At 29.5% G+C, this 18603-nt stretch overlaps 1 protein-coding gene and 1 long non-coding RNA gene across 3 annotated transcripts in view; one reads left to right on the top strand and one right to left on the bottom strand.

The window, feature by feature from the left end:
- The window catches only part of LOC123268327 (sodium/calcium exchanger 3), an 80294-nt gene extending 61866 nt beyond the window's left edge, over window positions 1-18428 (bottom strand). Inside the window, exons 1-3 of the mRNA XM_044733308.1 lie at window positions 17768-18428; window positions 15849-17383; window positions 5422-5697 (exon numbers count right to left, since the gene is read on the bottom strand). Of these exons, the coding sequence (XP_044589243.1) occupies window positions 5422-5697; window positions 15849-17194 (1622 nt within the window). The 5' untranslated portion in view covers window positions 17195-17383; window positions 17768-18428. The remainder of the gene's footprint in view (window positions 1-5421; window positions 5698-15848; window positions 17384-17767) is intronic.
- Window positions 7672-8363, top strand: LOC123268439. 2 transcript variants are annotated; one of them, XR_006510237.1, is made up of 3 exons: window positions 7672-7722; window positions 8072-8194; window positions 8279-8363. It is a non-coding gene; the product is annotated as an uncharacterized LOC123268439 (long non-coding RNA). The 2 variants fall into 2 exon arrangements; XR_006510235.1 differs by lacking the exon at window positions 7672-7722 and having other exon boundaries at window positions 7962-8194.
- Window positions 18429-18603: the final 175 nt, after the last annotated feature.

The raw sequence follows: 18603 nt of genomic DNA on the forward strand, positions 1-18603 counted from the left end.
AAATATATCAAAATGCATGTGGGTACTCAAATGAAAGGTCTCGATGAGTGTAATATCGGGATGAGCTTATATCTTCAAAAATATCATTAGTTGACAAGATAACAAAGTCAGTTCTTAATTATTGACATTTTTTAAGATATAAGCTCATCCCGATGTTACACTTATCAAGAGCTTTCATTTGAGTACCCATATCAATTTTTCATATATTCATATATTTATATATATATATATATATTTATATATATATATATATATATATATATATATATATATATATATATATATATATATATATATATATATATATCAATAGATGAAAAATATATCAAAATGTATGTGGGTACTCAAATGAAAGCTCTTGATGAGTGTAACATCAGGATGAGCTTATATCCTCAAAAATATCATTAATTGACAAGATAGCAAAGTCAGTTCTTAATTATATGTTGACATTTTTTAAGATATAAGCTCATCCTGATGTTACACTCATCAAGAGCTTTCATTTGAGTACCCACATGCATTTTGATATATTTTTGATATAAACATATATATAATATATATAAATATATGAAAAATTGATGTGGGTACTCAAATGAAAGGTCTTGATGAGTGTAACATCGGGATGAGCTTATATCTTTAAAAATGTTAATTGTTCACAAGATACAGGGTCATTTCTTAACTATGTTTCTAGAGAGCATTTTCGAATGCATCCTAAATACTTATCATCATAAATTGACTATTGGTGAGAATGATATGAAACCTTGAAAAGGCACACATTCAAGTTAAGACTTTTCCAATTATACCAAATTTAACCATAAAAACCCATTTTATTATATGAATACATTGGCCACAAAATTTTGCTTATTCTCTTAATAATATAGATTATAAATATGAAATACCGGTGCGTGATAACAATAGATAAGTTATCCCGTCAGATTATAATAATAATAATTATTATTAATATTGTTATTGTTAAAGTTTGCAATTTATAATTCTGTGAGGAGAGAGGTTTAATAAATGTTTGGCAGACATTAAATCGGGGTGTAAACTATCGAGCTTAAACAAGTATCATTACGCGGACATATAAATGTTAATTATATACCGAGTGAATTGGTTCGTGACCTTAAATTTAAATTCAAATTTATATTTTATGTCTTCCTCTGGCGCATGGAGCACTTCTATTTCTACGGGCGAGTATTATCATACTTATACACGAGAATAACTTTGTCTGTCGGGGTTTATGTATGTGGAGACTTTAAGAGTTGCATTGAGTAACCGCTATTGAATTTAACCGCTGAAAGCTACCAAATTCGCCTTTCAAATGAACCACCCACCTCCTAGACCCGACCAGCTCGAGCATGACCGAACGTGGTCTCTCGAGTAATCACTGGAGAGACGAGCAGAGTGGTGACGAGCCGATTGGTTAAAGTGAGATAACATTTATTCTCTATTGGTAGTGGTATTGGAATAAAACTCCCCCCAGCAGACCGTTTCCAATCTAACTGAGATCAAGCCAGAAAAAAATAATATTACTTTGATCCTCCGGGTAATTAAACGGTAATTTTATACAGTCGAGAGATAACGAGTTATCTGTTATGGAGATAAAGATTTTAAAGAGTGATAGTGCTGGGTTAGTGGATGATTTAGAAAATTTTAAGTCAAAAGATGGATCTAGGATATGCAAAATTATTTTTTTGAATTCTAAATTTTTTTATGTAATTTTTATTTTTTTTTTTTTTAACATTAAAAATTGAAATTTATTTTTATTTTATTCTTCTTTAGGGTGGATTTATGATTTATTCATTTAAAATTTACAAAATTCTGTATTTATATTTTTTTAGACGGCTTAGAATAAAAAAAAATGCAGTATGAATTTTTAAAAAAATTTTAAGTTTGAATAATTGAATATTTTTATTTTTCATAGCCAAAAAACAATAAAATCTTCCATTTAAAAAATAACCTAATTTTTTGTTAACTATAGCAATAATTTATCTAGAGTATGGACAATTATTTTTTTGAATTCTAAATTTTTTTTTAAGTAATTTTTATCATTTTTTGAACATTAAAAATTAAAAAATTAAGAGATAAAAAACTTTCATTTTTATTTTATTTTTCTTTACGGTGGATTTATGATTTATTCATTTAAAATTTACAAAATTCTATATTTATATTTTTTTAGACAGCTTAGAATAAAAAAAATGCAGTATGAATTTTTAAAAGTTTGAATTTTTACAATAAAATTATAAAAAGTTTGAATAATAGAATTCTTCTATTTTTCATAGCCAAAAAACGATAAAAAAGTGACCCAATTTTTTTCTGAACTATAGCAATAATTTACAGTAATTTATTATTTGAATAGTTATACAGTATTGCAATTTTTCGCAAAGCAAGGCATTTAGAGAATTTATTAAACAAATAAATAACTGATAAGTTATTACAAAAATATTCAAGCCGTTGATCAAACAGCTTGGTAAAGAAATAAATCACGAGCAACCACTTGGATAATTTTCCATCTTTATTTCTCCGTATTTCTTAGAATGAAAATAAGTGCAGCATAACAGAACAGAAAAGAACTGAGGAGAGTTTTAATATTCAGCGGATCCGTGTCGGAAATCTCAGAAGATAAGATATGGCAGCGGTGCATAGTAAAAGGGAACAAAGCGTCGGAAAATGACAAGCACGTGGAGAAAAGTTGGCTTATTATCTTTGCCGAATTCTCAACTGCACTTTCAGTTTATGACTACCAGACATGGCCAGAATTTCGACAATTTCAAGAGCTATACATGCTTGTACTGCCTACACAACTAAACGTGGGTGTATAGACGTGGAAATGATTATGTTTGTTAACGGTGCCCGCGGCCACGCGCCTCATCGATTGCCCGTCTGCTTTGCATACACGACCCCCTTTTTTCCACCCCCCGGCTACTAGCCAATCGATCTTCCCCGATTTAACCGATTACATTCGCGATCGAACGTTTCCCTCGTGCCAAATTCAATGGAGATTAAATTTTAGTCCGCGGATTTAACGTGTTTCGTTGTAGCTGATAAAATTTCACCACTTTTCAAATATAATACAATAAAATTTGATATTTATTGTCGCGGATATTGATTTATAATCCAAAGATTATTCTTTTATTAGAGAGCTCCTAAATCTAGAAATTTAGAGACTAAAAATCACTGTTGAAACTATTATTAGATATTGTAAAACTATTTATAAAAATATCGATTCGACGGGTATTTATAGATTCTTATAAAGAAAAACTTTTTCATTTGTAATCGTGAATTATTTAGCGAAAGTCGATAGACTGTGGTAAGTTTTCAACTAGATGAAAAGAACTCATGGAAAAGTTATTACTCTGACATCAATTCTTATTTATATTGCTTTTTATTGCACGGATTAACTGCTCTGTATACTGAAACTACTCAAGAAAATTAAAAATAAGAATTTCAAATGAATTTTTATTGCTTTTAAAAGATTGTTACTTTGTCAAGAAAAAGAAAAAAAAATAACTGAATGTCATAACATCACATTAAATCTGATGACAAGATAGAAAATTATACAACTCAACAGAAAGGATTAAAAATATTTAACGAAAATCTTGACTTAGGAGCTTTTTAAAACAAACGCTGGTAATAATTTAAAAATTAACATTTTCAAATTTTTTTTTCGATTTTGCTTGTTTTTACGGCGCATTTATGATAAAAAAATGTCGTGAAAGGAAAAAATAAAGATTTCGATAGGTTTTTTGCCTTCAAAAATTGGAAAAAATTTTGGCTCTTATGTTTTTGGATCAAATTTCTTTTTTATCTTTTTTGATGTTTTTGATATATTTTTTTTTTTTAAAAGTAGATAAAAAACGAACAATTTAAAAAAAAACGATGTATATTACAATTTTCTAAAAAATTTATACATTTTTTTGAAAATTTGTTAAAATTGTGGTAATCAACTTTTTTTTTTTAAAATTGTTCATTTTTTATGTATTTAAAAAAAAATATATATATCAATCAAAATCAAATAGAAATTTCGTTAAAAAAAATGAAAATTAAAATGGTTGACCCTATTTTGGGCCATAATTAAGTGAAAAATTAATATTTTTTAATTTTATTTTTTATTCTGCTTGTTTTTACGACGCATTTTTGATAAAAAATATCGTGAAAAAAAAATAAAGATTTTGATAGCTTTTTTGCCTTTAAAAGTTGGAAAAAATTTTTACTCTCATATTTTTAGATAAAATTTATATTTTATCCTTTTTTGATATATTTTTTTTTTTTTAAATACACAAAAAAACGAACAATTAAAAAAAAAAAAGTTCAATATCACAAAATTTGTTAAAATTATGATAATTAACTTCTTTTTTTTTTAATTGTTCATTTTTTTATGTATTTTTCAAAAACAAAGTATATTAATAAAATCAAATAAAAATTCCGTAAAAAAAAAACAAAAATTAAAATGTTTGACCCCACTTGTAAATATTTACCCAAACGCTCAATATTAATTTCTGTATTATGATATGAAGGGAAAAGCTAATAAAGAAAGTACAGAGGAATTAATACTTTTTTAGTAAAGCTAGCATAACATTGAGAGAGAACGGAGGGCTCTCGAGCCAGTCAGTGAACGGGAAGCATTTAAAGCTTAAGTTTGCACGAGGTGGAGGAATGATAAAAAAAATAAAAAATAAAACGTAACTCAGATGCACCCTTGGGGCTTCCCGGTGCTCTTTCTCCCTCCATTGGCCCACTTACAGTGAGTTTGTTTTCTCTGATGTGTACTACTGTGTGTAATACGTAAAGCGCGGCTATATCAGAGTGGTAGTAACGATACTAAAGTAGTAACTGTTTTGTTATTTCTCTACATGATCGTTCGTTTTATTCTGTAAAACCATTTTTCGCCCACGAGCGAGTCTTCTGTTCATGTTGATGTTGGATTTTAGTGAACAGACTATTTTTTAGCTTTCGTTTCTATTCCATTCGAGACCAGGCTGTCTATCTAGGCGCTGTCACTTGATATGTCTGACGTATCGACAGCCTGAAATCGTTCACGTGAATCGAATAATAACAATACGAATAAATTGTCGAGTATTCTCAGTTGAGTTGAAACTGACACGGGTTACGTAAAAACTACCCGAACTCTATCTACCTCGCGATGGTTTGTAAATATTTATTCAATTTTAATTATTATTGATTAAGAAAAATTAATTTTACAACTTTTTACATAGAAAAAAGAGTTCACTTAAGCCAAGAAAATATTTTTTTTCCTAATTATTTTCTTGAGCGAAAAAAAAAAGATTTTTTTTTCTCATTTTTTCATTAATTAAATTCTAATTAATTTTTTTTTTAATTAATGTTATTCAATTTTAAATACTTTCTATTGATATATATTGCCGATAGGCGTATGTTGATTAATAAATAAATAAATAAACTTACTCGGTTTGATTGTCCTCGAAGATTACAGAGCCCTCGCAGTGGACGTACTGCTTCCCGGGCTTGGCTGTGCCTTCAGTAGTTTTGTAAGGAACTGCTACTCGTCCTCTGGCTCCACTGTAGCGCACTACTTTCAGAGGATACTGCCCGACACTTTCCACCAGCTCGATGACACCTCCCTCCGGGAACCCGAAAATTCCACTGTGGTCGTCGTCCAGGATCATCACTGTCGCGAGACTCGGTGACGCCAGGTCTGCTGGAGCTGAGACGTTGGCTAGCCTAAACAATAATAAATTTATAAAATAAGAAATTTATTGTTTATTTTTTTATGAAAATTAAGTTAGCCGATATCTAAAAAATTTTAGAATTTTTTTTAATTGAAAAATTATTATAAAAAATAAAGCAAAATTTTCATTTTTAAAAAACTTGACAAATTATAAGTGCAATTTTTAAAAAATATTTTTTAGTTATAGTTTAATAAAAGAAAAAAAATTAAAAACGTCAGCTAACTTTAGTATTATTATTTTTTTTACCATTTTTTCACGTTGAGAATTATGAAGCCGGAGTATAACACTAAAGTTAGCCGACGTTTTTAATTTTTTGATTTTTTTAAATTATTAAATTGGAATTAAAAAATATTTTCTAAAAATTGCACAGGAGTTTTACAAATTAAAATTTTTTTTTTTATTATTTTGCAATTTTTTTAATAAAAAAAAGTTCTAAAAATTTTGAAATGTCGGCTAACTTAATTTTCATAGCTGAAGTTAGCTGATAATTGTCAATTTTTTGGACTTTCACAACAAATAAATTACTATTAAAAAAAAAAAAATTAAAAAAAACATCAATAAATTTTTTTGACATCTACAAGTGGAATTTTTTAGAAAACTATTATTATAATAATTTATTTATCGAAAAAAGTCCTAAAAATCATCAGATGTCAGCTGACTTATGAAAATTAAGCCGAAATTTAAGAATCTTTAGAACTTTTTTTTATTAAAAAAATTATTGCAAAATAATAAAAAAAATTTTCATTTGTAAAAAATCTGAAAAACTGTAAGTGCAATTTTTAACAAATATTTTTTAGTTCTAATTTAATAATTAACCCTTCAGTACCCTCGCTATGAGAATTTTTCTGACGCAACAACATTCAACTTATAGGATGTCGCTGCAGTGCAAGTGAGACACTAAAAAGAACGTGGGTACTGAAGGGTTAAAAAAAATTAAAAACATCGGCTAACTTTAGTGTTATAGCTGACTTCAGTATTATTGAAAATTACAAATGTAAAAATAAAAAATTTCTAAACTTCAACAAACAAATTTGATAATTGTAACGTGAAACTCAGTTTGTAATTGAAAAATCAAAACAGTTGTCACTCGTTTGATGTTTCAGTACGTTATTATCTATTATTATTTGTAACTATAATTGTTATTCACACAAAATTTGATTATATTCACAAGCTCTGACAGCTTTGATTAATTAAAATAATTACTATTGTACATTTACAGTCATCTATCGATTTTTCAATTATTTTACTCCAAAATAATTGTTTATTTTATATGAAACTAATAAAAGCAAAAGTCAATTTTTTAAAATAAATAAATTTTTAATTTTATAAACAAAAAATTTTTAATGTCAGCCGATTTTATTTTCTAATTTTTTATCTAAAGTATTTTAATATTTATTTACTTCCTCAAGCGTAAGTGAATCTAATTACACATTACATAATGACAGTGCGATATAGAGGTTACGAGGTTATCAGTGAGTGTTTGTATACCCTCTGCCTTGTTATGTGAAGAAACACCGGGGAAGAAATTTAATTTTTATATTTAACTTCATTGTTATTCAAAATTAATAATAATATATTATTATTATTATTATTATTATTAATTGTAATACTTTTAATAATAATAATACTTTACGGTTTGAAAAAAAACAAAACGCAACGTCATTGTTAGCAATTTCACGCACTATATTTTTTTATTGCGCAGTTTTAAAAAAATGACGCCGCCTGGCGGCCAAACTGCGCGGCTATTTTAAATCTCAGTGGAGTGGGGGGAAGACCGTTATTATTTTAAAAATTTTCAACGGTGAAATGTGCTGTTAAAATTTATAATCTAATAAAATAAATATTTTTAATATATCAGTTAATTATAAAAAAAATTAATTTGTGATTTAAAAATGTATTAACATTTTTTTACGCGCTTTTTTTTTGTCTAAGCTCCGAATAGTCAACAGAGCGAGTTCCGCGTAATTAGAATGCAAATGGCCGCGCTTATTTATTGACAGGTCATGTAAACACTTTTGTTAGTAAACATTCAGTGTTGTTTTTTATCTCCAAAATAAAAAAATCAATTAATAATTATATAAAAGTTTCGCGTTAAAATAAATATCAGGCAGTTGACTTTATTTTTGTTTTTATTTGTAGCCAATAATGTTTTTTATATCAATAATTATGCAAATAAATTTAAATAAAAAAAAAATGGAGTAAATTTTTGGAGCCAATTAAATAAATAAATAAATAATAATAATAATTATAAATAATAATAATTTTTGTAGTAATATTTTGTATAAAAAAAAATAAAAATGAGAACTGTCAAGTGTCTGATATTTTCAGTGGTGAAATTTAAACAAGCGGTGTCAATTTATTACTAGATAAAAAAGGATAAAATGTTGGTAGAGTGTGAGTTTTTTTGTGTGATAGAACGAAGATTATCAAGTGTTCATAAAATTTTGTGACATGTAGTAATACGAAGCCATAAGCTCCTGAAATTAATTGTATGTCAAATTTATTTTTATTTTTTAACCCAGTTAGTGAACTTAAATTAATTGTTGAATTTTATAATATGTTAATTTTTTCAGAGGATCATCGAGTTTAAATGAAATCACAAACTGTTATTTATTAATCCAGTGTTTTATTGACTATTGTTTGGCCCAATTAAGTGAGTAAAATAATCCATATTTAAGGTGAAAACAGCAGATCTGTAAGTTTTTTATTATTTTTATATAAATTTAAATTTCAATGAAATTCGTATGCTAACCCAGTATCAATTAACAATTATAACTTTTTATTTACATACAATACAAAGTATCGAATTTTTTTTCCATTTAATTCTTTACAAATTGGAAAATAATATTTTGTATTTAAATTGTACAAAAATAATTTTATTTCATCAAATAATTTTTGGATGAACTCCAACTTTTTTTAATTATTTAAAAAAAAAAAATTTAATCTCTCGAAATTCAATTCTGACCTTATTTCATGACATTGAAGTTAGCAGTCACTTGACCATTTTTTAATTTTATTTAATAAACAAATTTGTTTTAAAAAATTATTTTAAAAAAATTGCATTTTTAATTTTTTTAAATTTCTACATATCAATTTTTTTTCTAATTTTTTTTGCACTAATTTTTATAAAATTGCATTTTTAATTTTTTAAAAAATTTACAATTTTAAAAAGATTGCATTTTTAATTTTTAAATTTCTACGTATCAATTTTTTTTTCTAATTTTTTTGCACTAATTTTTAAAAAGATTGCATTTTTAATTTTTTAAAAAATTTGCAATTTTAAAAAAATTGCATTTTTAATTTTTTTAAATTTCTACATGTTAATTTTTTTTGCACTAATTTATTTCTTAAAAAAACTCTAAAAATAATTAAGGATCTGCTACTTTAATTTTCATCCTTATTTCGTCTCTCTGCTGGTATTTTTACAACCAATATCTTTAAAAATATTTATTTATGATCACTAAAAAAATTCACTGTAATTTAACTCGTCACGTTGGAAAGAAGGTACAGTAAATTTAACGTGCAGCGAGTAGTGAACTATACCAATATAAGTTCCAAAATTGAAACACGCTGACAAGTCGAGTATGAAGGCAAACATGGAACGACAACCAAGAACCGGTTCAAGTGTCTTAGTTTGGTTTTATTCTTCAAAGCTCGACAGTTGATAGATGTAAGTAACAAGTAGCAGGTACATTTTTCAGATAGATGATTGATGCAATTGGATCCTCCATCACAGTGTGAAAGATCTAATCTAAGTGGATCATCATGTCTACGTCTGCGTAAAAAGCTCAAGATTGATAGTTTAATGAAAAGTTAAATAAATAAAATATTGAATCTGGAAATTGCGGAAGTGTCACTTTGCGATCAAGAACAATGACAATGACAATGACGAGCAAGGACAAGCATCATCAATGATGAACGCAGACCGCTCTCTCGAAGCTCTACTCTCGTCCCTCGACGGCTGAGTTTCGTGTTTAACGAGTTAATTCACTCTGGCACGTGCTTCGTTATATATCTCCTCTGGGTGGATGTTTTATCTGTAACGAGCGTTTATTATCATAGTCATCGTCACGAGAGACTACAGAATAATTTATTAAAATTTAGAAACACATGAAAGTGATCTATAAATACACCGTTGTTATTTTAAGAGTGACTATGAGGAATTATTGAGAGCCAAGTATATTTTCTGCTTCATGTAAATATTTTTGGTAATTATTTACAAGTGGGGCCAATTTTCATTTTCATTTTTTTAACGGAATTTCTATTTGATTTTATTAATATATTTTTTTTTTGAAAAATACATGAACAAATTTAATACTGAAGTTCGCAGTCAGCTGTCAATTTTAAAAACTCTTATAACAAATTAGTTACAATAAAAAAATTCTTCTAAAAATTTTCACTTGTTATTTTTATTAATTTTCACATGTGAAATTTTTAAATTAAATTTTTTTTTATAATAATTTAATTGCCATAAAATTCTAAGAATATTTTTTATGTCTGCCAACTTCAGTGTCATAAAAAAATGAACAATTAAAAAAAAAAGTTTATTACCACAATTTTAAGTTTATGATATTAAACTTTTTTTTTTCTGTACTTTTTTAAAAAAAATATATTAAAAATATCAAAAGAAGATAAAATAGAAATTTTATCCAAAAATAAGAAGACCAAAATTTTCTCCAACTTTTGAAGGCAAAAAAGCTATCGAAATCTTTATTTTTTTCTTTTACGACATTTTTTATCATAAATGCGCCGTAAAAACAAGTAGAATAAAAATTAAAATTAAAAAATGTTAATTTTTCACCTAGATATGGCCAAAAAAAAGGTTGACCCCACTTGTAAATAATTACCGTATTTTTAATAACCAATTAATAACTGATAATTATAATAACTTTATTGGAATTTTTGGTAAATTAGTAATTAGCAATAAATAATAAAATAAATGAATAACTCATGTCCTCTTTGCGGGTATCAGAGCAGAAGTAGTTGAGATTTCATCCATTAATTAGTGATAACAGGACTCCCATCAGGGATTTGTGTGGAAGCCACTGGGGCATGTCACGAAACGATAGACAGCAAGAGGAGCAAACTACAACTACAATCAGAGCATTATAATGCCGAGAAATGGAGAAACTACTCGACACACACTGCGAATACTTAACAGTGAACCTCGTTGACTAATCGGCAGCATGTCCTCGAGAATGAATTTTCGTTTGAGAGATCTCAAATGATTATCGGAAGCCTACACTAGAACTAGTCAAGTTTATTACTGCGAACAGCGATACTCAACTTATACTGTTCTGTTCACTGTGTAGATAGCAGCCCACAAAACGCTGAGAATGTTCGGGTTCGACAAAGAAAACCATCAAGTTTAACACCCACCCGATCTCTGTTACCAGAGGGAATTTATTGCCGAATTTGCGGTTAAAGTCGATGGCAAAATTACAGCCTGCACCTAATACGTAATTCCGAATATTCGTATTGGGATTAGGACACTTTAATTTACGATGCATGTGCTTCTCAGAGTGAAATAATGGATTTACATCTCTGTAAAGACTTAATGGACTCTATGCTAGTACTGGTTAGAAGTTACTCCGACTTAATGGCGAGCTTGAAACTAGAGTTGAGTGAAAAAAGAGTAAAAGCTCCAGATGTTTTTGCACAATTCCAAAACTCGAAACTTTAAAACTTTAAGAGCTTGTATCGCATTAGATTCTGAACAGATTTTTTTGGATTGTGATCCCTTGGAGTTTTATCCTTTGAAGTCTAGTCAGCAAGTTTATTCTAAATTACATGTTTCTTTTTTGTCCAACTTTTTCGATCCATCTCATTTTTGCCAGGTTTAATTGTAAAGCCATCGTGATTCAAATCCTTTGATTCAATAAATTATCTCTGATGTGAAGTTTATAAAAGCCCGAGAAATTTTAATTTTCTTACGTTAATGAGATTTTTTGTCAACTCGCTGGTTCGTAAATTCTTTTTGTTTTAAGTACATGAATGAATTTCCCGTGCTTTGTGTACAAAAAAATTACTCGGCAAAGTAAACTTCATTTGGAATTACTTTCTGAATTTTCTACAACAATTTCAAGGGAAATTAATTTTATTATTAAAACTTTTATAATTTTTATGAATTTAATGTAACTTCATGAATTTATTATCTCGTTGGATATGACTATTTAATTCTTTTGAAGTTACAATTTTAAATTTCAATTAATTTGCTCTCTAAAAACAGTCTAAAATTATTTATATGAATCAAAAAAAATACTTTAATTATTTATTATTTTTTTTTTTATTTTTAGTTTATTTAATAGTTGCATAAATAGTCTGGTCATGAGCGATTTCAAGATTACAAACAATATTGGATAGTTATAAATAATATTTCAAGAACACAGAGAAAATAATAAAATGAATATTTTAAGCAATTATACATGCATAAAAATTTTGAATCGTAATAATTGAAGTGAAATAAGTAATAGCTAGATATTTGGGGCTACAACTTGGAATTTAGGAATAGATTATATTTTTGAAAAGATTTTTAGCGACTTTAATGCATACTAGCAATCTTGCAGTCACTATGTGACTGCCGTGACTTGTGAACGATAAATAAATAAAATTTTGCTTTATTAAATAATGACTTTTGTTAGATTGCACTTAAGTTCTTAACTATTGACGTTTTTAAAGACATAAACTCATTATGATGTAACGCTCATCGAGAGCTTTCATTTGAGTACCCACATGCATTTTCATATATACATATATATAATATATATAAATATATGAAAAATTGATGTGGGTACTCAAATGAAAGGTCTCAATGAGTGTAATGTCGGGGTGAGCTTATATCTTTAAAAATGTCAATATTTCACAAGATACAAGGTCATTTCTTAACCCTTCAGCACTCTCGCTAAGAGATTTTTTCTCACGCTCATCAATAACTCAAATTTTCTTTCAAATTTCAAATGGAATGACTATGTGATTTTTTTCATCTGCCAAAAAATTAATATTATTTCAGACTGCAATATTATTATTTTAATTGTTCTATGCTATAAAAAAATAAAATTAATTTTATTAACTCTGTGAGATATTTTCTCATTGCAATAGTAAAGTAGAGGGGTCAGAATTTAAAAAATCGGGTCTGATAGGTACAGTTCGGAGGTTCCCGTAAGAGTGCATTTATGTTTGGATGTATTATTATTAAATATTATTTTTAAATAACTCAATTTTTTTTGTTTTAAAAAATTTATCTTGTTTGAGATTTTTTAAATTAAAGGGGCTATAAGCATGCGTGCGCTCCCACAAAAGGCGTGAGAGTTTTTCTTATCGCGCGAGTAATGATAGTAAATCATTTTGCGAGAGTGCTGAAGGGTTAATTATGTATCAAAAGATACGTATTTCAAGAGAGTATTTTCGAATGCAGTTTAAATATTTACTATAATAAATTGACTATCGGTGAGAATAATATGAAACCTTGAAAAGGCACAAATTTAAATCAAGACCTTTGCAATGACACTAAATTTCACTAAAAAAAAAAAAAACGACTTTATCATATGACTATCCTGAACACAAAATTTTTCTTATTTTCTTAATAATATAAATTTAATTCTGAAGCATATAATATAAATAACTTTCAGTAGAAATTTTAAAGTTTAATTTCTACGACAATAGACACAAAAATAATTTTCATAAGCTTAAAATATTTTCGTGGTAATAAGGATTATCCTTGTTTATCTTTTCAAGTTGTAAAATTTATAGAGATTAAAGTTTATTTGATGTGATCATTAAAATTCAAAAGTTTGAAACAAACTCCACTTAACGTCGAAAAATACAGTAATATAATTCCAAATAGTTAATTCCACTGATTCAACTCAGTATCATGCGATTACTCCAAGAACGTATAACATGAACGTCTGAATATATAAAAAGACAAAGCCGAGCAGAATCAATATCCCGCTTTACGTATATTATATCGCTCGAGGTATAACTCATAACTCAAAACGAATTTTAATAAGTAAGACCGCATAAAAGGGTTCATTGGATATATCTATTGAGATCAATTTATGAATCAAGGCTATCTTATGTCTATAACACTGTCGTTGTCCTTTCCTGTTTATAAACTAACGAGCTGCATTGTTCGGCTCAACGTTGTATTGTTCCGTGGGATATAAACGGTGAGGTGAGCTTAAATGCACCAGCACAAAATTAATAAAACTCTTCAGGAACTCTCCATCAAAACTGCATGCCCGACAGATTGTTACGCGTCACGCGATAATCGTGTTTCCTCGATGTGACGAGCAGATATATACATCCATCTATATATAATCGGTAGATAGTTTAGAAATTAAGCTTCGACAATCAACAGGCTTTCGAAATACTTATCATGCTCTCAACTGACCACTTATTCAACGGCCCACACATTAAGCCGACAAATCATTACATCTAATGACAGCAATCTGATGGGCAGAAGCTTGATGGCTGATACCAGATGTCAGATACTCGGAAGATACAATGTAGTTGGTTATTATCATTGTTAATAAACTACATTGATAGAAGGATTTATTAACTATTAATAATTTAATTTATTTGAAGACAATTATTTAATTTAATAAATTTTAATAAATATTTTTTAACATTTAATAAATATTTATTTGGGAGGAAAGTATATTTATTATTAGTTAATAAGTATTTATTAATAGTTAACAAATATTTATTAACAGTTAATAAATATTTTGTTTAGGGAATTTGTTTCGCTTGCAATATCATGTGATATGACGATTACTTATAAATAAAAATCATCTGTATAAATTATTTGCATTAATTATTATTTCAGCTATAGAATTATAAAAAGTGTCAAAAGAAAATTGCTATTTTTGCTTTTTATTTTAAATAAATATTTGTTAACAGTTAACAAATATTCATCAACCATTAATAAATATTTATTAACTGTGTCAATAAATATTTATTAAATTCTATGACGTTAACAAATTATTTATTAACAGTTAATGAAGCTTATTAAATATAAAAAAATCCTTCTATCAATGTAACTCAATAAAATCATTGATGAAACCGCTGAAGATATTAAAGATTACTTCAAAATTAATTGCTAAATTCCTCAATGAAGAGAATCAAGAATAGCCTTGATGAAAGTTGGAATTATCTTTGTCAAAATTGAGCGAATTAATTATATATGGACACTGTTATGCATTAATGTGTTAAGTGCTATGGAAATCCTATGTACTTAACACACTATTGCATAACAGAGTCCATATGAAGACTGGAATTTTATCAGCAAAATGATGTCATGCATGCCTAAAATTTTTAAACATAGATTTAGTTACACTTGTCATCATTAAGAACGGATTTTGCTGTTCAGATTTATTTACACTATTGATCTGTTGTAATCAGATACCCAGCGAAAAATCTACAGACTATAATTAATAGTTTCGACATATGCCTAACACCATTTATAGACCCTTGTGTTCAAATAGATTAATGAAACCTCGTTCAATAGAGGAGCGTCATCAGCATTAGCCCTAATCCCTATAAATTATTTATTTGGATAATAAATATTTTTCTTCGTTTAGTTTTCCATTATAATTAGGATAAATGTGTACAAATACTTTATCTGTTAATACAGGGAGGAAAATTAACTGTCGAGATTTTTATTTATTAATTCTTGTTATATTTACGAAGAGAATCATAGGTTGAAAAACGAATTATTTTGATATATAATCTAGGAGTGCAATATTTTTAAAATTTATTGATTTTGTTGCTTTTTTAAATCATTCGAATAGTATTAATACAATAAAAGTGTTCTAGTTAAAAACTCGAATTCAATCTTGTGAATAAAAATTATTGGGCTATAAAAATAATCCAATAATTTACTATCAAATTTGTTCTACGGAAAAAATGTATATATTTTTTAATTATTTCAACTATATATTATATTTTAACTTATTGAAAATTTTATTACAAAAAAATTCCCAAAATGCAATTTTCAAAGTTTTAAAAATTTATATTTAATTTATGAAAAAAATCTTCACGTTTAGTGATTTTAGTATCATTAAAAAATATATTTTTCATAAATAATTCCCAAAAAAATTCTCAACGTGAAAAAAATTTTCCAAAAAAAAAAAAACCAAAACTTACTTGACATAGAAGCACTCATCCTCTTCAAAGACATCATCATCAATTACCGACAGCTGGATAGTCTTCCTGATTTCTCCAGGCTCAAACCTAAGAGTCCCCTTAACTTCAACATAATCAGCACCAGCCTCAGCGGACCCATCTTCCGTAAAATAATCAACAGTACAAGCTTGATCAAGATCTCCACCAACCCTAGTGACAGTGATATCAAAAGTGCCAACATTTTCCATCACAGTATAATGAGCAGGCTCAAAGAAGATCCTCATCTTATTAATATCATCAATATTAACACACTCGGCTTCGGCCCTCTGAAGTTCAGCCTTGACTTCACTAAGATCACTCTGGGCCCGTTCGCTGATCTTCCTGCTTAAATTTCCGGCACCGACCATCTTCCTGGTGGCCAGAACGCGATAAAACGCTCTGCTTTTGGGGCCTTTTCCCAGGACCTCTTCATGAGCCATCACCTCGAGCTGCTCCAAGGGCAGAGCGGGGTGTTTCTTCCTCAGTTCCCTCAAAGTGTTGATGTAGTCCTTCCGGGTGCTCTCAAATTCTCTGGCCTCCTGGCCGCAGCTGTCCCCAACTCTGTCTACGAATAGATGAGGACCATCATGGTCCTTGATTTCCAGCTCGACTCCGGCTTCAGAGTCGCTGGCCTCTCCCTGGACGATAACTCCGCGCTGGTTCATCCTGAATCCCTTGTGCAAGTACTTGTAGATGAGCAATCGCTGATCAGCGACGTAGGCCGTCAGCACCGTGGCTGGGAAAAACAGGAAAGTCAGCAGACCCTCCCAAACCTCGAGCACTCCCGGACTGGAGACTGCCAGGATCAAATACAGCCAGACGTAAGCAAAAATACTCCAGGTCGCTGTCACGAAGAAGACCCTCAAGTGCTTGATCTTCCGGTGCTCGCCTTTCGGTATCACAAACACGCAGAGCGCTATTATCACAAAGAGATTGTAGGCCGCGGAACCGACTATCGTGCCCGGGCCCAAGTCCCCGGCCTGGAAGTCTTTCGCCCAGATTTCGATTATCGAGAGGAGAATCTCTGGAGCGCTGCTTCCGAGCGCCATTAAGGTCAGATTCGCCACCGTTTCGTTCCACACCCTCACTACGACTATCTGCGGCTCCTGGTCTGGCCTCCGGACCACCAGCTCCTTTTCCTGGGAAGTTATCACTTCAATCGCCGCCATAAAACGGTCGCTTATTATTGAGACTCCGATGAACAAGTAGAGGAGCAGAAAGAAGTAGACCGTTCCCCGGATTATTATGTCGCTCAGTCCTATGTCCTCTTGAGGGTACCACATCGGGATCACCAGACCCTCCGTACAGTTTAGGGAGTACAGAGACATTTTTAATTCTTATTGTTTTTTATTGACACTTAAACTAGTTTGCTTGAAAGACTTTGTCTGGGTATTTAGAATGGTTACATCTCACAAGGAGATAATTATCTTTTGAAGTAATGTGTTCTCGATATTTACTTATTCCGTTCACTCACTAGGTTTTTTTTTCGAGTTGTTTTAGATTGTTCAAAATTTTAGCTGTTAGAAATTTGGTGGAAAAATTAGGATGAAATTTAATTTAATTTTTAGTGAGGGGAAAAAAAGGCAAATTTAAATATTAATTATTTCGGAAAATTTTAAATTTACAAATTTTTTTCCATCTAAAGTAATTTTCAATATTTTTCTAATCTAAAAAAATTTTATTTAAATAATAAAAAAAATTTTCTATTTTCCTCTCTACCCTTAATTATTCATTTTTATCTTAATAATTAAATTAAATCATCAATAATAAATTTTTTTAAATAAAAAATTTTCTTTCAATCCAATAATTTAGTTTGAAAAAAAAATCATCCATAATTCTTCCATAAAATCAACGAATCAAAAAAAAAATTCCAAAGCAACCCTATCGGGTTCACAACTCACTGTAACTCTCAATCCGAATTCCCTCTTAGCGAAATCTTAAAAAAAAAAAAAGGTTGATTGAACAAAACACTTTTACTCCAAAACAATAAAACACACTTGAAATACTGGCCCCCCGGGTGATAAATCCTGCATTTCTAAAACCAATATTCCAATCTACTCATAATGTCATATACGTAATACCAAATCGACAGCTACCGAGGAAACTCTTGAAACTTTGGACGAACGAGATAACGAGGTCCCATCACGCGGACCTCGAGCACACACGCACTCACAATCAAACCGAGTTTGGAACGCTCAGTCGCGGTCGAGGGAACACTGAGCACTGATATGAAGATAGAGAAGTGCATCGGGCGAGACCACCCGCGGAAGAGTCCCTCTTTCTCCCTCAACTTCCACCACTTAATCGTCAAGCACCGCCACAGCTACCCATTCTGTGAATGTGTGTCTCAGCATAGACACACACCAGGAAAAGCTTGCACCCCTCAGGCGGTTCTTTTTCCCTCGCCTAGAGCTTATCATCAAGCTGCGCCTGCGTCCTTCTGCTCAAGTTCTCCACACCCTAGCCAGGATGGTCTACAGCCGGCAAGGACAAGAGTATAAGAGTAAACTGATGTACCGGGAGTGTGTGGGGTTCTGGATAATGATAATAATAATAATATGAGGGACGAAAAGAAAAGCGGAGTCGATTTCTTATAGAGTTTCGAATCTAGAGAAGAGCTGAGTATTGTATTGTATGTTAAAGTAAGCTTCGGTTATTTATATGGATATGATTATAAATAAGAGCCAGACTTTTGTCAGAAAATCATCATAAAGATTATCAGATTATTTTCAGATTA

This window comes from Cotesia glomerata, linkage group LG1, assembly GCF_020080835.1.
Source record: "Cotesia glomerata isolate CgM1 linkage group LG1, MPM_Cglom_v2.3, whole genome shotgun sequence".
Lineage (NCBI taxonomy): Eukaryota > Metazoa > Arthropoda > Insecta > Hymenoptera > Braconidae > Cotesia > Cotesia glomerata.